Source organism: Myotis daubentonii, chromosome 8 (assembly GCF_963259705.1).
Source record: "Myotis daubentonii chromosome 8, mMyoDau2.1, whole genome shotgun sequence".
Lineage (NCBI taxonomy): Eukaryota > Metazoa > Chordata > Mammalia > Chiroptera > Vespertilionidae > Myotis > Myotis daubentonii.
In genome coordinates, this window is record NC_081847.1 from 13371819 (window position 1) to 13399707 (window position 27889).

General features: G+C 41.9%; 2 protein-coding genes and 1 long non-coding RNA gene across 9 annotated transcripts in view; 2 read left to right on the top strand and 1 right to left on the bottom strand.

The window, feature by feature from the left end:
• DDX27 (DEAD-box helicase 27) overlaps positions 1 to 3292 on the bottom strand; it is a 23225-nt gene extending 19933 nt beyond the window's left edge. For both annotated transcript variants that reach the window (XM_059705349.1, XM_059705350.1), the window contains exons 1-3: positions 3116 to 3292; positions 2300 to 2446; positions 81 to 140 (exon numbers count right to left, since the gene is read on the bottom strand). In XM_059705349.1, coding sequence (XP_059561332.1) covers positions 81 to 140; positions 2300 to 2446; positions 3116 to 3208 — 300 coding nt within the window. In that variant the 5' untranslated portion in view covers positions 3209 to 3292. The remainder of the gene's footprint in view (positions 1 to 80; positions 141 to 2299; positions 2447 to 3115) is intronic.
• On the top strand, positions 3292 to 9486 carry LOC132239271 (uncharacterized). The gene is made up of 2 exons (XR_009454015.1): positions 3292 to 3471; positions 9304 to 9486. It is a non-coding gene; the product is annotated as an uncharacterized LOC132239271 (long non-coding RNA).
• A 1978-nt stretch (positions 9487 to 11464) lies between these two features.
• STAU1 (staufen double-stranded RNA binding protein 1) overlaps positions 11465 to 27889 on the top strand; it is a 67069-nt gene continuing 50644 nt past the window's right edge. For 2 of the 6 annotated variants that reach the window (XM_059705355.1, XM_059705357.1), the window contains exons 1-2: positions 11466 to 11707; positions 25769 to 25839. The gene's annotated coding sequence lies outside the window, so the exon portion shown is untranslated. Of the gene's footprint in view, positions 11708 to 25768; positions 25840 to 27889 lie in introns of all 6 variants that reach the window. The other 4 variants (XM_059705356.1, XM_059705352.1, XM_059705360.1 and 1 more) reach the window with 4 other exon arrangements.

Sequence of the window (27889 nt, forward strand, 5' to 3'; positions counted from 1 at the left end):
TGGAGAGAAACAGTGGGGAGGTGTCGAGGCTACAGCTGTGGGCTTAACTGCGAAGAGAAGTAACTGCTTTGCTTTCTCACCTCTGTTTTCCTTTTCTTTCGAACTTTCTCAATCTTCTCATCTAATGTAGTGGCTGCCCTCTGCAGATAAAAATACAGAGATGAAAAGAATATACATATGGGAAAGAGACGAAGCAAGGTTTCTCTCAGGGTCCGATCTCAGATATTAATATACAAAAAGGCTGTCTGTCCTTAGATACATTAATCAATCCATAGATTGTTCATAGCCCAAAACATTAAATAAGTGGTCTACTCATGAAAAACTTTAAATTACCTGGAACCAGTAAGAACATTCACATTTTAGAAGGTGTTTACTATTCAGAATAATACAATTACTAAGAGATGTCACATTATATCTGAATATTACTCAGAAAAACTTACCAATCAGACATAAATTAGCCTATTAATTAAAATGTTGAACTCTGGCCGAAAACGGTTTGGCTCAGCGGATGGAGCGTCGGCCTGCAGACTGAAGGGTCCCAGGTTCGATTCTGGTCAAGGGCATGTACCTGGGTTGCGGGCACATCCCCAGTAGGAGATGTGCAGGAGGCAGCTGATCGATGTTTCTCTCTCATCGATGTTTCTAACTATCTCTCTCCCTTTCTCTCTGTAAAAAATCAATAAAATATATATTTTTTTAAAAATGTTGAACTCTGAGCTAATTCAGGTAATGCTGGATAGTAATAAAACTTTAGAAAGGGTAAGTAATGGCAGGCCCTCTTTATGCTCAAAGCTCCCTAAACTGCTATGGCACTACAGTTAACTGTGTAATTATTTGTCTAGTTATTTTCTACACTGATAGACTGTAAGCTTTATAAGGCGCAGTCTTTAATTTCATTGGATCCATATGAATAGAAAAAACAAAACAAAAACCAAACACCTCAAGAGGACCTTGAAAAGGCAATGCTGTTTTATTTCAATCAGAACGAGGACAGCAGAGCCCGATTAAACTGCTCTGATGCCCTAACCGGTTTGGCTCAGTGGACAGAGCCTCGGCCTGCGGACTCAAGGGTCCCAGGTTCGATTCCGGTCAAGGGCATGTACCTTGGTTGCGGGCACATCCCCAGTAGGGAGTGTGCAGGAGGCGGCTGATCTATGTTTCTGACTCTCTCTATCCCTCTCCCTTCCTGTCTGTAAAAAAATCAATAAAAAACAAACAAACAAACAAAAAAAACTGCTCTGAGCAGGCAATATTTCTCTTTGAAGTGCATGAAATATAAAATAATTTTCATGCATCTTCTAGCTTGTTAACCAAACTCAAAGAGAAGCATGAGATCTTGGCAAATAAGCAGATGACAAGGACATTTGTGGGACCTTTAGCTATGCTGTGTGGGGACCAGGGACCCTAAACATGAGGCCACATGAGATTACCTGGCAAGTGAGAGAGAATGACAGTATCTATGGAACAGAGTCTAGCTATTAAAATATCGCTACCAAGGGCACCTGCTAGATTGTTCTTTGTTATAAAGGTTTCTTTCTAATATTCAAAACAAGGAGTGAACACCTAAAAACGAGACCATTTTTAACACAGCTCTGTCCATTTTTTTTAAAGGCAAGTAATTTATGGTATATGTAATGCTTGGTATTTCTAGACTATTAAATGGTATTATCATGTTTCCTCGAAGACTTTTCCACCCCACATTTTAATGTCTATAAAGTCAAGAAAGAAGGGTCTATCTTATTATATATACTGAAGTTAGTTTGAGAACACCAACCCCTCCTCCAGGAAAAGCTGTTATGGACATTTTAAGGAAGGCAATAAAATACTATTGATACTTTAAAATATTGTCTGGCGATCAATGAATGTGTTTGTAACGAAAGTCTGCAAAAAATTCATTTGCAACATTTGGCACTTGCTTGGTTTTAATTAAGAATGTGGGTAATTTATCATCACTTCCTATCCCACCAAAATTACACCACAGACCTAGCTGGTTTGGCTCAGTGGATAGAGCATCCGCCTGGAGACTGAAGGGTCCCAGGTTCAATTCCAGTCAAGGCACATGTCTGGGCTCAGTCCCAGTAGGGGGCGTGCAGGAGGCAGCCAAGAAATGATTCCCTCTCATCATTGATGTTTTTATCTCCCTCTCCCTCTCCCTTCCTCCCTGAAATCAATAAAAACAACAACAACAAAACAACAACTATACCACATAGTTCCAAAAAAGTTCCAATATCTGCTGCATGTAAGCAGATGGCAGTGAGCTCAGGGTAGAACTCTTAACAGCCGGACTGCCTATCAGTACCTTCTTCTTGAGCTGGCTCATAACATCGGCCATGGCCCAGCTGCCATCGTACATTCCCTCCTTCTCAGTGAAAATGAAGTCAGGGTTGAAATCAGCGCTGCGGTTCTTCTGCAAGGCTTTCTGCTTTCTGCCCAGCACAATGGGCCCCTGAGAAGAGGAAGAAAAAGTGTGACTATGGGACTGCGATGAGAGAACACTAGAAAAGGAAGAAGAAAATGGGAGTACCCAACAAGAGAGAAATCTACAAAGCTTTGGAGCAGTTGAATTTTGTGGCGGCCATAGGACGCCCCAATGGAGGTGTCAGCAGACAGATAGATGAGGTCGCAGGGGGGAAACACCCCGGCTGGAACTCTGAAGGGCGAGCACTCTTTCATGACACTGATCCCTTTCTAACTGTTCATGGCTATGTCCCACATGCTCAACAGTACGTGTAACAAATGTAAGTATTGACTGAATACTGTCATCGCGAACGAATGCATGACCGCAGCTCCTTGAGCAGAAACCAGGGCTTGTTTCGCCTCTGGATCCCTATTACACGGCCTGGATGAAGTATCCGTCCGGCGAGTGGGTACCGAGCTCGCCAAGGCGACACGGAATGGCACGGCACCGTGCGGCGGCGAGGAAACGCTAGTGACGAGCAAACTGAGGAAGAGCTGGGGGTCCCGGTGAGACCCTTCGCTGAAGGACACATGCCGGGTTGGCTGGGGAATGCTGAGGATTTGGGAACAGAACCGAGGAATCAGAGGGAAGGGAACCGAGTCAAGGAAACCTGACCGTCCGCCGCTGCGCCCCGACCCCCGATCGGCTCATACCTACCTCCTCCTCCTCGTCTCCGGAGTCAGACTCGGGCTCCACAGGCACCTCGTCATCCTCGCCGATGGTCCCGATGAAACCCAGCTCGTCCAGCATGCTGCCGCCGCGGTCACTGTCGGAAACCAGCCCACGGCACGCGACAGCCCGAACTTTTCCGCGACCGTCCCCTCGTCACTGTTACGTCACTTCCGTTCTGAAGAAGCCCTCGACTAACCACGGCGCCCGTAGACTGCGCATGCGCTAGTGTGGGGCGTGGCTTCTAGTGACACAATCAAGGGGCGGGCTTTGCCTCCGTCAAATTCCATTGTCTCGGAGCTCAAAAAGCAGACAGAGTGCGAGGGGCGAGAAAGTCTAACGAGGTGCGTGGATAAGCTCTGTATGTGTATATTTATGTACATAAAACTGGAAGATAATACAATAAACGGTTAGCAGCGATTTTCTCTGGGCGGTAGAATTACAAGTGATTTTTATTTTCTTAGACTTTCCACAATAAACGTTTTCATAAAAAAGAAATAAAAATAGCTAACACTTATAGAATGTTTACTATGTGCCAAATACTGCTAAGTTCTTTTACATGTATTAATTAGTTTAATCCTCACAGTAACCCTCACAGAAGTAAAATGACTATCACCTTTTTACAGATGGGAACACTGAGGCACAGAGGGGTCGGAAGGTCACAGAGACAGTTAATAACAGAGCCAAGACAATAATCTAGGCAGGGGCGCCAGGGTCATTAAGAAAGTGGGGCGCAGGCTTTCTAGAAACTTCTCTCATTTCTGCTTGTGGAAATATTACTCTTAAATGCAGCTTGTGATTACTTCCTCTAGACAACTTTCCCTAAACATCACCTCCTATATGAAGCCCTCTTGCATTGCCCATCCTCCTTCATAGACGTTTGCTCCTTCCATATCAACACTTTCTACTTGCAACAGAGTTGTAGTTGTACAACAAAGTATGTTCAATTGTCTTTTTTTACCCATTTAATGAAATTAACAGTGTTGTGTAATCATCACTAAAGCTTTTTATGGGCTCAAACAGAAACTCTGCACCCATTAAGCAATAACTTCCCATTCTCTCTCCCTAGTCGGCAACTTCTGCTCTACTTACTGTCTCTATGAATTTGCCTATTCTAAATATTTCGTATATGTTGCAATATACAACATTAGTCCTTTTGTATTTGGCTTATTTCACTTAGCATACTGCTTTCAAGGATCATCCATATGGAAGCATGTATCAGGACTTCATTATAGCTGAATAATGTTTTGTTGTAGGTCTATACCATATTTTGTTTATTCATTTTTCTGTTGATGAACATTTGGGTTGTTTCCACCTTTTGGCTATTGTGAATACTGCTGCAATGAACATCGACACACAAGGATATATTTGATTCCTTCTTTTCAATTCCTTTGGTATATGCCTAAGAGTGAAATTGCTGGGAAAGATGAAAATTCTACGTTTACCTTTTTGAAGAATCATCAAACTGTTTTCCACAATGGCTGCACCATTTTACATTCCCATTAGTAAGGTATTAAGGTTCCAATTTCTTCACATCCTTGCCAACACTTGTTACTTTCCTTTTTTAAAAAAAAAATTATAGCCTCAGATCTCTTTTAATGGTGGTTATGATGGTGGCAAGTTTCATACCCTGGTTTTAGATGCAGTCTTGTGAATAAGGAACATCTACTGCCACTTTATTGAGTGTTATTTCCTAGATCAGTGATTTTCAACTTTTTTCATCTCATGGCACACATAAACTAATTACTAAAATTCTGTGGCACACCAAAAAATGTATTTTGGCCAATCTGACAAAAAAAAGGTATAATTTTGACTTATTTACAAAAAATAGGAGTAGTTACCTACCCTTTTTGCTCCAAAGTGACTTTTTTAAAAAAGTTAGGTGCCTATACTTGTATATAATGATTTCTGGTACCAAGAATTAACCAATCAGATACAACCTTATAATGGGATGTGACCAATAAGAAGCAACTCTATTATATGACTTATATATTTATGGTTCAAGACATGGCATTCAAAAAAAAAGAAAAAGACATGGCATTCACATCAGACAGCTATTGTTGTGTTGGCTGTTGTCATTTTTTATTTTTATTTATTTATTTATTTTGGCTGTTGCCATTTTTTAAAAATATTTTTTTATTAAAAAATATATGTAGCCCGGCCGGCATGGTTCAGTGATTGAGTGTAGACCTATGAACCAGGAGGTCACAGGTCCGTTCATGTCAGGAAATCGCCAGGTTTCGGGCTCAATCTCCAGTGTAGGGTGTGCAGGAAGCAGCCGATCAATGATTCTCTCTCATCATTGATGTTTCTATTTCTCTCTCCCTCTCCCTTCCTCTCTGAAATCAATAAAAATATATTTAAATATATATATTTTTGTTATTGCCCTGACCAGTGTTCTCAGTGGTTAGAGCATCAGCCTGTACATGGAAGGGTTTCGGGTTAATTCCTGGTCAAGAGCATGTACCTGGGTTGCAGATTCGATCCCCAGCCCCAGTTGGGGTGCTTGCGGGAGGCAACCAATCTATGTCTCTCATATAGATGTATGTCTCTCTCTCTCTCTCTCTCTTGCTCTCGCTCTCTCTCTCGCTCTGTCTCTCCCTCCCCCAGCCCCACCCCCTCACCCCCGCCCCATCTTCCCTTCCATGCTCTCTAAAAATCAATGGAAAAAATATCCTCCCGTGAGGATTAACAAAATATTTTTTAATTGATTTTTTTAGTGAGAGAGGAAGGGAGAAAGAGAAAGTAACATAAACTTGAGAGTGAAACATCTATTGGCTGCTTCCTGCATGCCCCTTACCAGGGATCGAGCCTGCAATCTGGCCATGTGCCCTGACCGGCATTTGAACTAGCAACCTTTTTAAAAGATATATATATATATATATATATATATATATATATATATATATATATATATATATATATATATATGTATATATATATATTTAAATATTAATAGGAAGCTTTTAAAATATATATACATATATATATAGATATATGTAGATATATATATATAGATATTATTGATTTTACAGAGAGGATGGGAGAGGAATAGAGACTTAGAAACATCGATCAGCTGCCTCCTGCACACCCCCTACTGGGGATTGAGTCTGGAACCAAGGTACATGCCCTTGATCAGAATCGAACCCGGGACCCTTCAATCCACAGGCCGACACTCTAACCACTGAGCCAAACCAGTTAGAACCACACTGGTACTTTTGTTAAAATACAATAAAATGTGGCAATATCGTTTTGCTAGAAAACTTTCTGAGAACTTATTTTCAATTTCTGTACTTATATTGTGCTGAGCAGGTAATAAACAGTTTACAAAGGGGCACTAGTTACAGTCCAAAAATAGTTAAAAGGGACTTCTCCATCATGGTCATAAGGAATTAGGGATTCTTTCCATCTTTTATGGTTTCCTTCTTTCCATTTAAGTTCTCGGTCCATTATGACTCTTTTCCTGGTATAAGATAGGAGGTATGTATTTAACTTTGTGTTGTTGTTTTTTTATGCCAGAGGCTACATAATTGTCTCAAACCATTTATTGAATAAAATCCACCTTATTTTCACCAATTTGAAATGCCACCTTTATTGAATACTAAATGCCTACATGTGTTTTGTTCTATTTGGGAATTTTTCTTGTCTTCCACTGGTTTGTGGAATTAGGCACTAGCACCTAACAGTTTTAATTAGTAAGGTTTTATAGTATGTTGCCTACTTGGTCAGGCATTTTCAGAAATATTTTCTGGTTAATTTTTCCATAAAAATTTTAGACATGGTTCATCTAACTCCAAAATAAAATTCTGTTTGTGTTTTTATTGGGATCTTATCAAACATCTATCTTAATGATGCAGAGTCTTGCTAGGCAAGAACATAGTTTATGTTTCTATTTTTTCAAGTCTTTTTTCTGTGTTCTTCTGTAGAATTAAAATTTTTTCTTCACATAGATTGTGCATCGTTACAATAAAGTTTATTCCTAGGAAATTTTCATTGCCTTATAAATGAGGTCTTCCATTATATCTTTTTTTATTCATTATACCTTCTAATTGTTGTCACCCTAAGATTCTGAAATAGTTTTAAGGGAACAGTCTACCACAAATAATCTTGAGGATTACTCATCTAGACTAGCAAATAGTTCTCAACCTTGTTTTCCCTTGTAACACATAGTATAAGTGACCTTGACATACACTAATCCCGTGGTCGGCAAACTGCGGCTCCAGAGCCACATGCGGCTCTTTGGCCCCTTGATTGTGGCTCTTCCTGAGCCTTGGGAGTACCCTAATTAAGTTAATAACAATTTACCTACCTATATAGTTTAAGTTTAAAAAATTTGGCTCTCAAAAGAAATTTCAATCGTTGTACTGTTGATATTTGGCTCTGTTGACTAATGAGTTTGCCAACCACTGCTAATCAATCTGACAGGTGTTTCTTGTTTTTTAGGGACTCCAACAAAGATAACAGAGGCTGTGATTCATCAACAGTTAATGGAAATTTGTGTGTATCAGGCACTGTATTAGGGGCCAGAGACATGATGGTGACTAAGATAGTCTGAGTGTATGCCCTCCTGGAAGTTGATCATATAGTCCTAGCCAAACAGAGCAAATTCAGCAAATAATTGAATAATTATAAGGTTGCAAAGTTGTGCTAAGGGGCTATGAGAGTGGAACAGAAGTAATTTGTCAGGTGTTAACATCCACTAACAGCAATACCCAAGGCTTCAATTACCTCCCAAATGATACTCACATGTTGTGTATCCAGCCCTGCCTTTCCTCTGAGTTCCAGACCTGCCATTTCCTCTCCCCCATCAGAAGGTAGAGTCTAATTCCCCTACCATCGGATCTGGACAGGCTTGTGTCTTGCTTGTAGCCCATAAACCACAGCTGACATGGCTCTATGTGACGTCCAAGACTGAGTCACATAAGGCAATGCAATGAGGCTCTGCCTTGCTCTTTGTTTTTTTATTTTATTTTTTTATTTTTTTTATTGCTTAAAGTATTACAAAGGGTATTACATATGTGTCTATTTGCCTTGCTCTTTGGCATACTCACTCTTGAAGCCTTCTGCTGCCATTCCACTGCAGCTTAAGTATTGGTGAACTATCCTAATTAACAATTAGAGGGCCCTGAGGCTGCCATGCTGTGAGGAAGCTCAAAGTAGCCCTTGCAGAGACCACATGGATAGGCCCAAAGGCACCCAGTCAGTGCCCAGGGGCTCTATTCCCTCCGCCTCCCCCCCCCCCCCCCCCCCCCCGTGGTCCAGCTCCATATTAGAGATGCCAAGTTAGAAGAACCCAGCCAAACTCTTTCTGAATTCCTAACCCACATCTATGAGAGATAATTAAATGATGGCTGTTCTTTTAAGCCGCTAAATTTGGGAGTGATTCATTTTGTAGCAATAGTAACTGGAACCTGGGCCACATGCTGTCCTGCCACAGGGTTTTGTACATGCTTTCCACCCTACTTGGACTGGTTAGAACACTTCCCATATCACTTTTGCCTGGTTACCTCCTGCATTTCCTTTAAATCTTTGCTACATCTACCATGCTTCAGGATGCTAATAAAGGCCCCCATAATACTATGTACCTTTCCTTCCTGTGTTTATCACATTTACATTTGGAGATTCTTTGTCTTCCTGGTGAGTCTTCAGCTCCATAAACCATCCTTAGTCCATGCAGTTACACAGTAGGCCAGGCATTGCAAACTTAAATGTCAACACAAAGAGGAGTGTAACTAAATGAGAGACGTGGGCAGGTTAGGGTCTGTGGTGACATGAAAAGAATATGTCTATCTTCAGGGAGCAGCTGCCACTCACAGGCTCTGTGCAGCCAAATCTGCCTCATTTTCAAAGAGATGATATAAACCCAGATGATTATGTAAGTGTTAGAGTGATAGCAACTAATTAAAACTAAAAACACAGAAGAAAAAGAAAAAAAAATCTAAAGATTTAATAGTCCTTGTTTTTGAAAATGACTCTGAATTTTCATTTTGTATAACCAAAGAATAGTAATTAGAGGCATAGGTTAGCCATAGGGCTGGCTGGGGTTCAGAAGTGGGTCACTTAGATTTGTTTTTCTCTGTTTGTACCTAGAGACTGTCAGCCATATTCTCTTCCAAGGGCATGAAGACTTTTTGATTCTTGCCAAATAATAAAAAGAAGTATTTATTTTTCTTTAGGAAGAAGACAGAAGTAAAAAACTGTGACAATGAAGTTACACTAAATTCTGCGTGTTCCTTCCGAGAAGATAAATCATATGTGTTTGTAACAAGGAATGGGAACATGCAAAGCTCATAAAAGCCCTGCGAGAAGTTGATTTTTATCTAAAAATTATAGTTATTTACTGTATCTATTAAAAATAGGGGGAAAAAAGTGAGCTATCAAAAATAAAAAAGTGGGCTATCAGCCATGAAAAGACATGGAGGAAACTTAAATGCATATTACTAAGTGAAAGAAGCCAATCTTAAAGAACTATACTAGCCTGTTCCAACTATGTATATAACATTTTGGAAAAGGCAAAACTATGGAGACAGTAAGATCAGTGGTTGGGGGGAGGGAGGAGAGCAGAGTGCTGTAAGGGATGCCTGACCCGTGGAATGACAGGTGATTAGTCACTAATAGGATTGGATAGTAGCCTGGGTTGCTCAGAGCATCACACTTAGGACATCACAACACTAAGGAGAGATATTTCACTCTTCAGATGGGGAAGACGAGACAGGGTATCAAGCTCTACAAATTCTTAAGGTCTCTGGGTAAGATAGGAAATGGTTGTTTCTAATCATTTAACGAGGAAACAGAGGTCCAACTGTACTGAGGTCCAAGTTATAAAAATAAAATCCAAAGCCTGTATTTGAAAGAAAAAAAAATAGAGCGACCACCCCCTCAATGTATAGAATAAGGGAAGAAATTTAAGATCGGAAGTCAAAAGCCCATCACCTGAACCCTCATGGATGATAGTAAAATGGGCCAGAACACCACCTTCTACCTTTACACCTTTGAAGAGATTGTATGATTGTACAGGGACCCCAGCTTTGGGTTTAGGGAAACACCTCCATGTCTGCTCCTTTACTTACGTGAGCTATGGAATCAGACTGCTTGGAAGTTAGAAAGAGAAATAATTCGCCTTCAGCAGAGGGCTGGACAATATTTGATTGTTGTTTAGTACTGTCATGGATGGGCACTCAGGGACAGTTAAAGTCCTTGGACTGTTATTGGTGTCCTGAGATTCAGTTTCATTGAATTTACAAAGTCCTGGTCCAGGACAGGAGTCCTCGGTAGCTCGGGAAAAGTCCCAAAGCATTGTTTGGAGGGACCCCTTCCGCCACAGGGCCTCATATTATGAATTTATACAAATTAAACTATATTGCTTTGGAAAGATTGAACAACAGTTGGATGAAGAGAGAAGCAGAGACCAGCATGGCTCAGTGGTCGAGCGTTGACCTATGACTCGGGAGGTCACGTTTTGGCTCCTGGTCAGGGCACTTGCCTGGGTTGCTGGCTGGATTCCGGAAAGTGGAATTCCATCAGTGATCCTCTCTCATCGTTGATGTTTCTCTCTCTCCCTCTCCCTTCCTCTCTGGGGAAAAAAAAAAAAAATCAAAGAGAGAAAATAAACTTTTTAAAGAGTAAGGAAGCAGGAGGAGGCCTGGGCATCTGCAGTCCTTCAGTTTCCTGGACCCCTCGCAATGCTGCGTTATTCTTTATTGTGTGATTCTAGAGGTCCAAGATTCCCCACCCCAAACCCCAACCTGCCATATAAGATGGCTGCTAAAATACATTTAGTTTATCTAGAATTGGGTGAGAGAAATAGGACCTGGCACTTCTTGCCTTTTAATTCACTATAAAAGTTATTGATTTTATTTTTGTGTTTTACCCCCTACTAGAACTTAAGCTCCATGAGGGCAGGAATTGTTGTCTTTCTCTTTACCACCATACTGTACTGTCAGCTCTTTGCATACAGCAGGCATTTAATAAACATTTACGGAAGGAGGAATTGAGGGATGGAGGAAAAGAAGGAACCGAGTGGGGAGAAGGACTGAGAGGAAAACCGGAAGAAAGAACACGGTGAGGAAAAAGAAAGGCTCCGCCCTGCTTCTCGAGAGCAGCCCAGACCCAGCTCCCAGCCGAACTACAACTCCCAGGAGGTCCCGAGCGCCTAGGGCGGGACTAGGCGGCTCAAGCAAGACCAGGCCCCAGCCCGCTAGGCTGCCGGCGTGCCTTGCGAGCGCAGGCACTGCCGCAGAGCCCGCTGGGATTTGTGGTCCGGACCTCTGACGGGGGTGGGGCCGAGAGGGAGGCGGGCTGGAGCTGGGGGGCGGGCATAGGCCCCTCCCCCGTCACTTCCTGCCGGGCTGCGGGCGCCGGAGCGGCTCCTCAGCGTTTGCGCCGGCGGTGGCCGCGTCAGATTCGGCTCCCCCTTCCTCTCACCACCCCCCGGCCCGGCGGCGCCCGCCTCCTCCGCGGCCACTCCGCCTCTTCCCTCCCGCCGTCCCTTCCTTCTCTCCCTCCTTCCTTCCTTCTTCCCCTCCTCGCCGCCGCCGCCCAGGACCGCCGGTCGGGGGACAAGCTCCAGGCAGCAGCCAGGTGAGGCGGCCGGGGCCTGACGGGGCCCGCGCCGGGGCTGCGCCGCCGGGAGGTGGGCGGCGAGTGGGGGCCTAGGCCTCGGCGGGACCGCGCGCCCCGCCTCCTTCCCGGGGCCTCTCCCAGCCTGCGGGACCTTCCCGGAGAGGAGGATCCTCCCGCGCCCCCCGCGTCGGGGTGCCCGGCGGCCTGGACCCGGGTCGCTGCCAGTTCCTCCGCCCCTTGTTGGGGCCAGAAACAGGTGCCACGCCGCCTCCCCTCCTTCCTCGCGCGCGGAGTGCGGAGGCTCTTCCCGGGCCAGGGGCGCAGGGTCCCCGCGTCAAGCCCCTGAGGGCCGAGCACCCGAGAGAACCCAGCCGGGTGGGTAGCAGCACCGCTACCGACCCGTGGTCAGGAGCACCGCTCAGGTGTCGGACGCTGGTGTGAGTCCCACCTGTGCCTTTTTAGGCAAATCACTGAAACTCCCGGTGTCTTAGTTGGAAAAGGGGCTATGAGGTCCCTGCCGCTTCAGGTGGTTAAGGTTCGGTGAACTGGGGCGTATAAAGCGCTTATCGAAGTGCCAGACCCACAGCGTGTCCCAATAAAGCATCTGCATAATTTATTAGCGTGACATGCAGCCATAACTTCGTGGGCAGCGTGGACAGAAGTTGGCCCACCTCCCCGCGTGGGTCTCCTTGGAGGCAGAGATGTTCAGCGTGCCCGCTTGCAGCGCCGATTTATTTATTTGGGGCGTTAATACCTGGAAGGAGTGTACGTTTAATTGGGACACCCTGTCAGCAGGCAGTCTGTAAAAGGTGCTGTTATTTCCACCTCCGCAGCCGAGCCAACTGCAAGATTTTCCCCGGCTCCCAGTTTTCCTGCCGTCATCAGGCTGCTTGTTGTCATTCCGTTCCTGGGAAAGTTGCTGGCAGAAGCTTTCCTTGAGTTCGGCAAACGTTTTTGGAGCTCTGGCTGTGTTGCAGGCTCTGGAGGGGGTGGGGTGGGGGGGGATGTACGAAGCTGGAAAATGCCCTTTCTTGCGCTATTATCTCTAACTTCTAACTTTTTTTTTTTTTTTTTCGCTGCAGCTGTGCTTTTTATTCCCTCGTCCCTGTTGGCCGACTTTCCTTTTAAGCCCTTGCCCCACCTCCGTGTCGCAGTATTGCTTATGTGGAAGTTTTCTTCTGTTCCGGGGAAGATGTGTGCTTCAGTCTGTTCTGCCCCTGTTCTTTGGCTGTGGGGACATTTTTAAGGTCGCTCTTGCGTTCTGCCTGTAGCTGTAATTGTTTAGACGGTGATGGGAAGAGAGTTAAACCAGACTTTTTGGTTGATTTTTGGGGCTCTCAAGAATCGGTGTGCTCGCCCAATGTAAATTACATTGCTGCTTGTTGAAGTAAAAACTAAAAATACGGCTGGATTTCACAGGGAGCAGTTTCAGTCATCCTGGTGACAGGTGGGATTTATAAAACGGCAACTCTAAGAAATACCGAGTTTCTCAATTCTGTGCTTAGTTGTTTAGGTGTACCTTTCATTAAGGAAATGCAACTCCTGGAGGTTCACATTTACAAAAGACTAAGACGTGTGTGTGTTCTAGTCAGTGATCCTCCTGTACATTGGATTATTTTAGGTAGATTTCCCTACTGAACTTAAAACTTTTAATTGACACCCATCTCTCAGTAACACACGATGCAAAGTGGCCTCTCTGTTTTTGACTTTTTCTTAGAATTTTCTGACATACTCTTACCATCATCTCTAGTTTAAAATCTTTGTTTGGATAACTCTTTAAAAGCACCCAGATAACTATACAAGCAAAAGAAGACATAACAATGTCTTCTGCCATATCACAAATTGTAATGCTTGGGAAATGTTTTAATATTGCAGTAGGTAACCTAATTTAAAAAAAAAACAACCTTTTTATTATGGAAAACATAACAAAACTCAAGTAGTATAGTGAATCTCCATATATTGGTCACCTAGCTTTGACAGTTGTTAAATTATAGCCCGTCCAATCTTGTATCGTATAGTACACCCTCCCCCAAACTAGGTTATTTTGAAATAAATCCTAAACATAATTTTACCAGATTGCCCCAGACTCTTAATCTGTCACAAAATTTACTTTTAGTAGAATCACAGTTCTTATTTTGTTTGTTGGGCTTCTCTTCTTTATACGTGATTACTATACAGCAGGAAAAAAAAAATTAGCAACCAAATTAGCTCTTGATTCAGTGCTTACCTCCTCCTTTCAAAGTTATATCCAAAATACTTCTTTGCTTCTTTGTGTACAAAAGCAACAATTCTTGAGCTATTATTAATGATTGTAATTGAAAAGTAATCAGAAATACAGATATCCCTAATCCTGTTTTGGTGGAGAGACTTACCTGTTAAATCACTTTTAATGGAGAATAGCTTTGTGTCAAAGTTAAACAGTTAATAATTCATAATAACTTTAAAAAATTTTTTACAGTTTTTATGTAAATACGCTGCTATTACCTTAGGTTAAGAATTAAGCAAAGGATATTTGATTTCAAAACTGTTGTAGAATTATTTTCCAAAGACCCCACCTTCCCATCTGCTGTATTTATAAACCAATTTAGTAAGTATGGGCGAAACCGGTTTAGCTCAGTGGATAGAGCGTCGGCCTGCGGACTGAAAGGTCCCAGGTTCGATACCGGTCAGGGGCATGTACCTGGGTTGCGGGCACATCCCCGGTAGGAGATGTGCAGGAGGCAGCTGATCGATGTTTCTCTCTCATTGATGTTTCTAGTTCTCTATCTCTCTCCCTTCCTCTCTGTAAAAAATCAATAAAATAAAATTAAAAAAATTTAGTAAGTATGAATTCATAGCATAGATATTCATGTTTTTCTTTCTTGCTTAAAGGAAGGCTCTCCTAGAATGAAAGTTGACAGGAATATTGTTTGTCATTATTACTTAGTTTTCACATTTCTGGTCATGAACAGTTTCCAGCTTTTAGACCTATAGCATTGTTATTTCAGTTATGTAGGTTTATTTTTGAACTTGATCAGGTATGGCAAAAATGTATGTTGTGTTTCAGATATTACAACCTGAGAGATGGGGAGGGACATACATACCTCTTAAAATTAACTTAGGGGGAAAATCTAATTTGGTGTCTAAGAAAGGACACAAATGTACTTTATTTTAAAAATGCTTAGGCCCTAGCCAGTTTGGCTCAGTAGATAGGGCGTTGACCTGCAGCCTGAAGGGTCCTGTGTTCGATTCCAGTCAAAGGCACATGCCCGGGTTGCGGGCTCCATTCCCATAGGGACTGCAGAGGCAGCCGATGGATGACTCTCATCATTGATATTTCTATCTTTCTCTCCCTCTCCCTTCCTCTCTGAAATCAATAAACATATATTTAAAAAATTTTAAAAAATGCTTAGTACTTCCTAGTTGGCTTAAAGTAAAACTTTTATGTTTTTGGGAATTGTTATCATAAATACTGTGCAGTTTATTCAGTCTCTCATTGTTCTCCTTTAAAATTAAGCCAGAAAGCTCATTTATATGCAGATTATCTTAAGTTTAAAAATGAGCATGACTCAGAATTCCCTCCCCTCCTCCAATTCTGAAGTCCAACCATTAACATTATTCTGGGTGTAATCATTAAACCTGGGAATATCCTGTGCTGCTTCATCCAGAGTCTTTCCCCCATAAAACAGTGAAGAAGTATTTAACCTAGAGGTACAGAGTGGGTCTCAGCTTACAGGGCAACTTTCTCTGATGCCCTTTTACTGGATGGAGTGAGAGTGAAACTTACTGGTATAAATAAAGATGAAACTTTCATGAAAAAGGTATCTTTTTGTGAGATGTCATAGGGCCTTGTTTTTATTAGCCTCCAAACTGGATCATATTTCACATGCAGCTTAGCGACACAGAATTGCTCAATTTGGGGAAATGTAAACTCCTCCCCTCAAATGAGAGCTTTTGGCCTTGCTCTCCTTTTGGATTTTGGAGCCTTCAGAAGTTTTTAGAGAATTTTATGACAGATTTTGTTCTCCACTAGACCTATGACAGGTTATTTTAAATTAACTTGTGGTGGTGGAGACCTTTGTGGTTAATATGCTTCTGGTACAGTTTTCTACTTGAACTTTTCCTTACGTAAAACTTTATCAAAATTAAGACTATATAGCATTTATGCTATCCTAAAAAATATAATTTACAAGTTAGAGATTGAACTATGAGAAGACATCGTTGCTATGTTTATTTTTACTGAATATTTCATTATGAAAAATTACAAATATATAACAAAGTTTAAAGAATTTTAATGTCACCTCTTATATCTATCACTTACTCTGTGCCATTAACATTTTACTACCCTTGCTTTATCACCTCTCCTACTTGTCCTCTTTTATTTTATTTTTTTATTATTATTATTTTTTAATATATTTTATTGATTTTTTACAGAGAGGAAGGGAGAGAGATAGAGAGTCAGAAACATCGATGAGAGAGAAACATCGATCAGCCGCCTCCTGCACATCCCCCACTGGGGATGTGCCCGCAACCCAGGTACATGCCCATGACCGGAATCGAACCTGGGACCTTTCAGTCCGCAGGCCGACGCTCTATCCACTGAGCCAAACCGGTTTCGGCTGGCCTTCTCTTTTAAATGTTTTTTTTTTTAAATTGATTTCAGAGAGAGGAAGGGAGCAGGAGAGAGAGAGAGAGAAATATCAGTGATGAGAGAGAATCATTGATCTGCCTACTGCATACCCTCCCATGGGGATCCAGCCCACAACCCAGAATCAAACTGTGACCTCTTGGTTCCTGGGTCAATGCTCAACCATTGAGCTTAATGGCTGGGTCAGGACTCTGCCTTTTTTCTTTTTTAAAAACTATATATTTTTATTTATTTCAGAGAGGAAGGGGTGGAGAGAGAGAGAAACATCAATGATGAGAGAGAATCACTGATTGGCTGCCTCCTGTACATCCCCTACTGGGGACCTAGCCTGCAACCCAGGCATGTGCCCTTGACCAGAATTGAACCCATGACCCTTCAGTCAACTCGCTATCTGCTGAGTTAAACCAGCTAGGGCCAGAACTCTTTGCTTTTTATTTTTATTTTTATTTTTTATTTTTTTAAATATATTTCATTGATTTTTTTACAGAGAGGAAGGAAGAGGGACAGAGAGTGAGAAACATCGATCAGCCGCCTCCACACACTCCCCACCGGGGATGTGCCTGCAACCAAGGCACCAGCCCCTGACCGGAATCGAACCCGGGACCCTTGAGTCCGCAGGCCAACGCTCCATCCACTAAGCCAAACCGGCCAGGGCTCTTTGCTTTTTTAGAGGAAATTGTCTAATGAACCAAGATGTGCTTATCGATAAATTAAGTATTAAAAGCTTGAATAATGTTGACGAAATCCTATGTTTTTACCTATTATGGATAGGATTATAATATATAGCTGTGTTTATTTTATTCATTTATTTTTTAGCTGTGTTGATTTTAAATACCACCAGGTGCACAGTTTGCATATCTGTTTTGCTCACAACTTAATGTTCTGAACTACCTTACCAAAGAACATAATTATTTTTAAAAAAACAAAATTGTGAAATTATTATAAATAGCTTAATTTATTTTAAAAATATCTACGTTCCCATCGTAGTGAATAAGTTTGATGTAAAAGTGATTTATGTCGCCCTAACCGGTTTGGCTCAGTGAATTGAGTGTCGGCCTGCGGACTGAAAGATCCCAGGTTCTATTCCGGTCAAGGGCATGTACCTTGGTTGTGGGCACATCCCCAGTATGAGGTGTGCAGGAGGCAGCTGATCGAAGTTTCTCTCTCATCGATGTTTCTAATTCTCTATCCCTTTCCCTTTCTCTCTGTAAAAAATCAATAAAATATATATTTTTTTTAAAAAAGTGATTTATGTCACCAGGAAAGTGGAGGTAGAAGCAAATTATATGCAGACTTAATTGTTTCCCAGAATTACACACATTCATTTATTTGTTAAAAAAGTATATTCAGTGTGCTCCTTCAAAATATATTTAGTGAAAGCAAGAGTAGGGAAATATATCCAAGAAAGTATTTGCTTTCAATTAAAAATTAGTTTTTTAAATATTACATCTGTGGCTCACCTGCTTCTGTTTAATATGGAATCTGATTTGGGAGCGAAGTGTGATGATGGCTTTGTGAGTTTATAACAGTAATGGAAGCAAAACAGGCCATTTTATTATGATACAGAGGTCATAATTGTCCTAGATGTTTGTTTTTGTTATGTCTACGAGAGGAAAAACTAAGAAAATCTATTTAAGTGCCCTAGGGTCTTTTCTCCAAATCAAATTGTCCCTCTCTTTGTTGTAGCTTTTAGAACTGGTTGCCCAGTGAGTAGGTTGATTTTAGTCAACATGTTTTCTCTTTCCATTTATTGTGTAATTTTATAAGTGATATGTACCTATAAGTTTATATTTATAGATGTTTATGTGACTGAGCACAGGATTAGTGAATTTGCTGGCTAATATTTGTTGTTCTTTCTTACCATGCACCAGGTTAAAATTATCAGGTGAAGGTTATTTGATGCAGGAAAGGAATCTGAAAGGTCAGATTGAATTTATCTAATAATATAAAAGCTGCTGTTTATCCAGCTCTTACTTTGTGCCAAGAGTTGAAGTTGTATGTTGTGTGAGAGACACATCGATTGGTTGCCTCCCTCATGTACCCCAAAGTGGGTTGGGTAGGGAACCAGCTACTGAGTTATGTGCCCTTGACTGGGAATCAGGGAATCGAACCTGAGACTCTTCAGTGTGCAGGCTGATGCTAGACATTGCGCAGCACTGGCCAGGGCTACAGTTTATTTTTGTTTGTTGTGATAGATTGCTGCAGTCAAATTAAACTAAAATTTTTAAGCTGATTCAAAGGTTTGGGGAGTACTTAGTAAATGGGGTGGAGGATGTTGCGGTAACCTTTTGTGTTGAAGGAGGCTTTACTCTAAATTATTGCTATAATCCTTCATGAAGTTTGTTAAAAAATGATTTATTAACTATATACACCAGGTTGTTGCTAAGAACATTAGTGGGGTTTTTTTGTTGTTGTTTTTTTTGAACATTAGTGTTTTTTAAAATACATATTTTTTTTTATTTCAGAGAGGAAGGGAGAGGGAGAGAGAAAAATATCAGTGATGAGAGAGAGTCATCTATTACTTGCCTCCTGCACACCCCACATTGGGGATTGAGCCTGCAACCTGGGCATGTGCCCTTGACTGGAACCGAACCTGGGACCCTTCAGTCTGCAGGCTGATACTTTATCCACAGAGCCAAACCAGCTAGGGCAGAAAATTAATTTCTTTAGAATTATAGAATTCTGCTTAATTGGAAGTGAGTTAAATAAGCTTCTAGTTAACTTTACAGGGTTAGGTGGTTGCTCTTTTTGCTTCCCAGCCATTTCTGACATCCATTTCCTGGCTGATGGTATTAGGAATACTTACTGTAATGTTCTGTTTGGTGTGGAACTGCATCCTGAACAATTTCTTTGAATCAGTGATCTTCTGACTAAGAAGCCTCTTTGGTTGTCCACCCAGGTAGTAGTCATCTCTTATGGCTAGCCTTAAAAGGCTAGATCAATGAAATTAAATCTGCTTTTGGATTGGGGTTTTAGTGAGAGATGGTATATGAGTTTCCATTCTGTGTTTAACCTTAACTCAGGCAACTCTGTCATTATATGTCTATAATGACATATGAATGTCTCCAGTTAATCATGAAAAGGTGTTGGAAATATGTTTATTTTGGGGATGAATTGAGCAGATAACTTAAATTGTTACTGTAATGGCTCCCCTCATGCATGAGCTTTATGATCTAACTAGAGGCCTGGTGCAGGAAATTTGTGCATGGGGGGGCGTGTGTCCTTCAGCCCAGCCTGCACCCTCTCCAATCTGGGGCCCCTCGAGGGATGTCTGACTGCCCGTTTAGGCCCAATCCACTGGGATCGGGCCTAAACGGGCAGTCGGACATCCCTCTCACAATACAGGACTGCTGGCTCCCAACCACTCACCTGTCTGCCTGATTGCCTCTAATCACTTCTGCCTGCCAGCCAGCCTGATCAACACCTAACTGCTCCCCTGCCAGTCTGATTGATGCCTAACTGCCTTCCCCTGCTGGCCTGGTTGCCCCTAACTGCCCTCCCCTGCCGGCCTGGTCACCTCCAACTGCCCTCCTCTGCCAGCCCGGTCACCCCTAACTGCCCTCCCTTGCAGGCCTGATCGACTCCAACTGCCCTCCCTTGCAGGCCTGGTCCCTCCCACCTGCCCTCCCCTGCTGGCCATCTTGTGGCAGCCATCTTGTGTGTTGGAGTGATGGTCAACTTGCATATTACCTCTTCATTAGATAGGATTAGATTTTGTCTGATTCTCATGTTTTTGCTTTTTTGTTTTTTATTAATCCTCAGCCGAGGATATTTTTTCATTGATTTTTAGAGAGAGTGGAAGGAAGAGGGAGAGACAGAGAGAAACATCGATGTGAGAGAGATACATCGATTGGTTGTCTCCTGCATACACCCCGACCGGGGCTGGAGAACCTGTAACCAAGGTATGTGCCCTTGACCGGAATCAAACATGGGACCCTTCAGTCCGCAGGCTGACGCTCTGTCCACTGAGCCAAACACATTTTTGCTTCTTTGAAGTTCATGCTTTAGATAGATTAAAATTAACTGAGGCATGAATTTTCTACCTTTGTAGATTCCTCCCTGATAGAAATAGGGCCATTGTCTGCTGGTGCCATTGTGATTTTGTACAAAATGCTAGGCAATCCTTTCCTCTGTCAGAAAGAAGATAATTTACATGTAATAATAAGTCTGATTATGCTTGGATGCTTATGATCTTTGTTGCACAATTTAACCAACCTGCGCATTAAGGCTCCATGACCCTTTACCTAGATGACAGTCAAATATACTTAAGTCAATAAGTTTTATTCTGGTTTGTGAAAGAGTGAACCTTTACAGTCTGGAACATTTAGACTAGCTACTAATTTCCCTTTTAACTGAGAATTTATCAATATAAGCACCAAACATGAAAAAAAGAATAAAGTAAAAAATATTTTTTTTGGAAGGATGAGGTTCTTTTAAGTTTGCTACATTTTTTTTCTTAGTGTGCTTTGAATGTGATTATCATTTTATGTATTATTTACTGTATACCCTAAAAAGTGATGTTTAACAGCTAACTTTGGTATGACATGTCAGTTTATAACATTTACATTACGAGTCATTCACTCAAGATTCATATGATTATTGTTTTATTAATCATGAAATTGGTGGAGTTAATATCATTTAAATCATTAAAAGGTTGAGGCCTACAAGAGTAACTTGGTCAGGATTTATTCATCTGAGTGCCAGAGTTTGGGACCCAAAACCTCAGACCCCCAATCAAGAGCTTTATCCACCATACCCAGGCAACCATGTGCTAGCTGGTTGGCCCTTATCCTAAATCAGCATTTTGTAGCCAAGAGATTTTTTACATTCTCTTGTGTCTTCTTTAGTTATGAGGTGATGTGTATTATAAATGATTTGTTACTGCTAATTAAAATGCCACTGTGAATTATTTACTTAAATTTGTGTTGGGTTCAAGGTTATTCCTATACAAATGTGAAGTTTACAAAGACAGAGACTATATCTTATTTGTGTGCTCCTCTTTCGTCAATGTCTAGAATAGTGCCTACAAATAGTAGGTGTTCAATAATTATTTATGGAATGAAAAAAGCAATGAAATTTTTAAATTAAATACATTTTAATTCATTTCAGAGAGGAAGGGAGATGGAGAAAGAAATAGAAACATCAATGATGAAAGAGAATCATTGATTGGCTGCCTCCTGCACGTCCCCTACTGGGGACGAGCCTGCAACCTAGGCATGTGCCCTTCCTTGACCGGAATCAAACCCAGGACCCTTCAGTCCAAAGGCTGACACTATCCACTGAGCAAACCGGCTAGGGCTAAAGCAATTAATTTAATTCATGCGCTTGGATTCTAGTATATTTCTTGAGTGGGAAAGAAAGGGAATTGTGTTTAACCCACAGTCTTTCTTCTCTGCTGCTGTTTGGAGTAAGTGCTGTATGCATATATTGGTAATAAGCATGATGGTTTTGGATTATCATTTGAAAATAGTTGGAGGATTTTAAAAAATGTTTTCTTATGGAAGTGTGAATGTGTATATGAATGTCAGCCATCACTTGTGTTGTGTAACGATGTTTGGAATCCAAATGGTTGCAGACTGTTATATTTCTCCTCTCTCCTTTTTACTTTGCTTTGAGTGGTTGGCGGTTGTTTCTTACTATTTTCCTTATGTCTGACTTTAGCAGCTCCATTTTTCCCAGTCTAATTATTTAACTTCTGTTTTGGGCTAGAAACCTAGATAATCAAATCTACCATAATTGTTCATTATAGATGGGTTTGAATGGAGGAAAGCCCCATTGGTAAAAGGCATGGACTCAATTAGGTGAGTCTTAGACATCTGTTTGTGCTGCTCAGAGGCCTTTTCCACTTTTTTAAAAAAATATATTTTAATTGATTTTTACAGAGAGGAAGGGAGAGGGATAGAGAGTTAGAAACATCGATGAGAGAGAAACATCGATCAGCTGCCTCCTGCACACTCCCCACTGGGGATGTGCCTGCAACCAAGGTACATGCCCTTGACCGGAATCGAACCTGGGACCCTTGAGTCCTTAGGCCGACGCTCTATCCACTGAGCCAAACTGGTTAGGGCCCTTTTCCACTTTTCATTCATGTTAGTTTTTGATTGGGTGAGATTATGGAACAAATGGTTCTAGATTAGAAAGTTGTTAGTATACTACAAAAAGAAGAGCTTGAGCTATTAAAATATTGTAGAGCTAATCAAGAGCACTTGATTTTATTTCTAAAATCATTTGGTCAGTAAACAGCTATTTTTTGTTTATTAAGTCACAGTAGCAGTGAGAAATTGAAATGAGCAAAATTATGTTCTAAAAATGCAAAAAGCACGATACAACAAGAGGATATAACCCTGATAAACATATATGCACCCAATGTAGGAGCACCCAAATACATAAACTCCTGGAAGATAGCAAGGGAGAGATCGACAACAATACAATTATAGTAGGGGACTTTAATACACCACTGACATCACTGGATAAATCCTCTAGACAAAAAATCAGCAAAGAAACAGCAATCAGAAATGACTCACTAGATCAGATGGACTTAATAGACATCTTCAGAACATTTCACCCCAAAGCCGCAGAATATACATTCTTCTCAAGTGCACATGGGACATTTTTTTTTTAATATTTTTTATTGATTTTTTTACAGAGAGGAAGGGAGAGGGATAGAGAGTTAGAAACATCTATGAGAGAGAAACATCGACCAGCTGCCTCCTACACACCCCCTACTGGGGATGTGCCCGCAACCAAGGTACATGCCCTTGACCGGAATCGAACCTGGGACCCTTCAGTCCGCAGGCCGACACTCTATCCACTGAGCCAAACCAGTTTTGGCGTCACATGGGACATTTTCAAAAATAGACCACATATTGGGTCACAAATAAAGTCTCCCCAAATTCAAGAAGATTGAAATCATACCAAGTATCTTCTCAGACCACAATGCAGTAATCTACACTAATAAAAGAGAAAAATGGTAATTGGCGTACGACGATACCCTTTTCATTGGCTAATCAGGGCTATATGCAAATTAACTGCCAACAAGATGGCGGTTAATTTGCATATGTAGGCACAATGCAGGGAGGCGAAAGGGAAAGCAGGAAGAAGCCCCCTGCCACTGACAGTGATCGGAAACCCAGGGGGGAGCTAAGAGCTGGGGGGCTGGGGCCACCTTTGCCCTGCCCCCCAGCCATGATCGGAGAATCAGGCGCCTTTGCCGCCCTGGCCAGTGATAGCAGGAAGTAGGGGTGGAGCCAGCGATGGGAGCTGGACACGGTCGAAGCTGGCAGTCCCAGGAGCTAGGGGTCCCTTGCCTGGGCCTAAAGCGGAGCCCACAATCGCGGGGCCACTGCAGCTGTGGGTCCCCGCTGCCCGGGCCGGACGCCTCAGCTAGAGGCATCCTGCAGTGGCAGGGGCAGAGCCCGCGCGATCGCGGCGCCCCTGCTGCCACTGCAGGTCCCCGCTGCCCGGGCCGGACGCCTAGGCCAGAGGCGTTAGGCCTGGGCAGGGGCGGAGCCTGCAACCGCGGGGAGCTGGGGGTCCCCTGCCCAGGCTGGACACCTCTGCCGGAGGCCTCAGGCCTGGTCAAGGGGCCGATCCGGTGATTGGTGATCGGAGGGTGATGAGGGTCAACTCCTGTGGCCGAGGCATCAGGCCTGGGCGAGGGCTGATCCGGGGATTGGGGGGATATGATGGTCCCCTTGCCCAGGCCTGAAGCCTGGGTCAGAGGCATCAGGCTTGGGCGGGGGGTGGAGCAAGCGATCAGAGGGAGATGGGGGTCCCCTGCCCAGGCATGATTCCTGGGCCAGAGGCCTCAGGCCTGGGCGGGGGCCAGAGCCAGTGATCGGGGGGAGATGGGGGTCCCCTGTCCAAGCCTGACACATCTGGCGGAGGCGTCAGGCCTGGGCAAGGGGCCGATCAGGTGATCAGAGGGTGATGGGGGTCTACACCTCTGGCTGAGGCATCAGGCCTGGGCAAGGGGCAGAGCCAGCAATCGGAGGGGTCTGGGGGTCCCTTGCCCAGGCCTGATGCCTGGGCCAGAGGCATCAGGCCTGGGCTGGGGGCAGAACCAGTGATGGGGGGAAATGAGGCCTGGGCAAGGGGCCGATCCTGCGATTGGAGGGTGATGGGGGTCAACGCCTGAGGGCTCCCAGTATGTGAGAGGGGGCAGCCTGGGCTGAGGGACGCTCCCCCCCACACACACCCAGTGCACGAATTTCGTGCACCGGGCCCCTAGTATTAGAAATAAACTACAATAAAAACAATCCAAAACACTCAAACACTTGAAAGCTGAATAGCATGTTATTAAATATTGATTGGGTTACCAATGAGATCAAAGAAGAAATTAAAAACATCCTGGAAACTAATGACAATGAAAACACAACAATCCAAAACCTATGGGACACAATGAAAGCAGTCCTGAGAGGGAAGTTTATAGCTCTACAGGCCTACCTCAAAAAACAAGAAAAAATGGTAGTAAATCATCTAACTCTACATCTCAAAGAACTAGAAAGAGAGCAACAAGAAAAACCCAGAGTGAGCAGAAGGAAGGAGATTATAAAGATCAGAGCAGAAATAAATGGCATAAAAATGCAAAAAGCATCTCAAAGTGAGAAATTCTTTTTTTTAAAAAAAATATATATTTTATTGATTTTTTACAGAGAGGAAGGGAGAGGGATAGAGAGTTAGAAACATCAATGAGAGAGAAACATCCATCAGCTGCCTCCTGCACGCCCCCTACTGGGGATGTGCCCGCAACCAAGGTACATGCCCTTGACCGGAATCAAACCTGGGACCATTCAGTCCGCAGGCCGACGCTCTATCCACTGAGCCAAACCAGTTAGGGCAAAGTGAGAAATTCTATTTGCTACCAACTCCTGCCATTTAAAAGGTGGGAAAACTCTAGATAAAGCAGACCTGAGAGTTTGAGAATTAAACTCTTATGTCACTTAAAATCCTAAAGAAGGATTATGATTTGGATTTACTAGATATAATGTGCTTTTTTGTATTTTGCAATTTAAACTAAGAGTATTTATGTGTAAGATACCATTTTGTAAAATTTCCTATCTAAATTGTATTTGCACACCAAGCACATGGACTTAATAGACATTTAAGGACATTTATAAATAAAATACTAGTAGTTAAGCAGTTTAAAAATCAGGCTTGTGTGATTAGGCAATATATGATGTCCAGTTCCTTCTTTAAAAAAGTAAATCTTAGTTATTCAAAGCTCTCTTATCAGAAAGTAATTGAGACCAAAAAGGATATTTCTACTGTATCCTATGTTCATGTTTATGCAGTCGTGCCTTTTGTAGACCCGAGTGTGCCAATCCAGGACATCATGTTTTTGGAAACTTCCCTACTTGGAAGTTTTAGATTTCCCCCAAACTTTAGCCATTTATATATATTCATTTTCAGAAAAAGATATCCTCTGTAAATTATTATTTCTTATTTTCCAGGGGTTTTCTAACCACATAACCTCTCAGACCTGAACCACAACAACATTGTTCCTGGAGCACCTCTTTTTAAGGTACACATAATTTGGCTCTATAATTTCAGGCCTGTTCATAATTCATAATATTTTTAAAATTTTCAGTGACTAATGTGGAAAATGACATTTACTTCTGGCTATAATATTAGAGAAACAGAAGAGATTTTATACAGTTTGAATTTCTTTTTATTCTTGAGATTTTAATTAGAAGGCAATTAAATGCAGGGGAAATTGTTGGCAAGATGTAAAACCCGCTAGCTGGCATTGCCATATACTTTAAATGTAGAGATGTAAAAATTGACTACTGAAGTCATTAACATTATTCGTCAAATAAGTGTCTTGTTTATAGAAACTTTTGTAGTTTGCCTTTGATGTCTCAGATTGTTTATGTTAAACTTGTTTTTCAAACCTGTGGAACTAATTCAGCTTTGTTTTCTATCATGAGATAGGGTTAGGATTCAAATTCTGTTTACCACTGGCTGTGATCATTTAGACCAAAAAAGTTTTGTAAGAGTGCTCCTAGGATTTTACAATCTTTTATCTGCAAAATACACTACTTTGTGTTTTTTTAGCACTTTCTAAGAATTGAAAGCACATCATCATATATCTCTGAGGTGGCGGTAGTGGACAAATTAATCCAACATCCTTTGGAATGAGGAAATTGAAGCATCAGGAAATTAGAGAACTTGTACAAAGCTCAGTGAATGGATTTACACTCATCATACTGACTTTGTATAATGCCCCCCCCACCCCCCCAAGAACTGAATAACACCACACCTTCAGGGTTTTAGCTCTCAGATTGCTAGGACTGAGGCTTTGTCAAATACTCGATTACAAAGTGATTTGGGGAAACTGAGGCTTTGGGCAGCGGCTTGCCAAAAGTTGGATGCGTAATTGCTATCTGAATTGGGAGTAAAACTGAAAGCCACAACTCAGTCTGATTTAATTTAAAATTGTTGGTTGCTACTTAGCAGCAAGGCTGGTTTCTTAGAAACTGGGTCTTGGCACTGGTCTGTTTTGCATGAAGATGATGGTAAATGCAGTCATGTTTGTTTCTAGGTAGATGGCACATGGTTACAGACTACAATTTCCCTTTTCTAAAAGGAAAAGCCAGTTAACTATTATGTTGAACCAAGCTCCTTATTTGAGAATATGTCGCAAGGTACTTCTTAAAAATCTCTAGCATATTATAGATATTCATTTTGGTTGGTTTAAAACATTTTTCTATGTTTCTATACGTTTAGATTTTAAAAACACCCCCAGTTTATAAAAATAATGTGTTTGAGTTTAGTTATTTTTAAGAATTTATCTAGGGAAGAGAGGGGAGCTTGATAAGGTTTTAGAGCTAAAAAAGAAAGTAAGATTTGCAGCTTGTTAGGTTGCAGAGGCAATTTGTTTTTCTTTAGTACACAGTATGGTGTGATGGTTGTTCTAGGATGAACATTTAATAATGAATTCTCTTTTAGGAAGTGTTTCTTTAAATGGACCACCCAATGGTTACATTTGTGTGGAAAGAAAATCCTCCCTTGCCCAGTTGGCATTGGGCCAACTGTAAGACAGGGGCCACATTCAGTCACTTGTATTGGATGCAAAGGTCTTGAACAGCCTGGATTATTTCCAGGCATTATTTTTGGCTGATTTTATTGTCTTCTAGGTGATTGTGTCTCATCAGGGTTACTTTTCCTGTGTCTTCCTCTTGAGTACCAAGTACATAATGGTCTTTTTTTCCCTCTCTCTTTCTTTTAAGTAGTTTGGTCTTATTTCTTTTAAAGAACCTTTTAGTATTGTGATTTGACATATGGGCCTGCTATTGGACATTATTTGCTTGACGTTGTCTCTTTGGAAATGATTTTTTATGATGGTAGTGATTGTCATGTTTCTATACTTGTGGGTGCCCTGTCTGTAGATGTTTGGATAATTATTGGAGTCAATGAATTGCTGTTTTCCAGGGGCAGGGAATGGTAGGTGCTGGGGGCGTGGGGGTGGGGCGTAAAGTTGGGAGTAAGTTTACTTGCAGAAAACATACAAGCACATTACAACTAGAAAGATGTATCAGAAAAATATCTTGGAAATAAAGGTATTTTAGGCG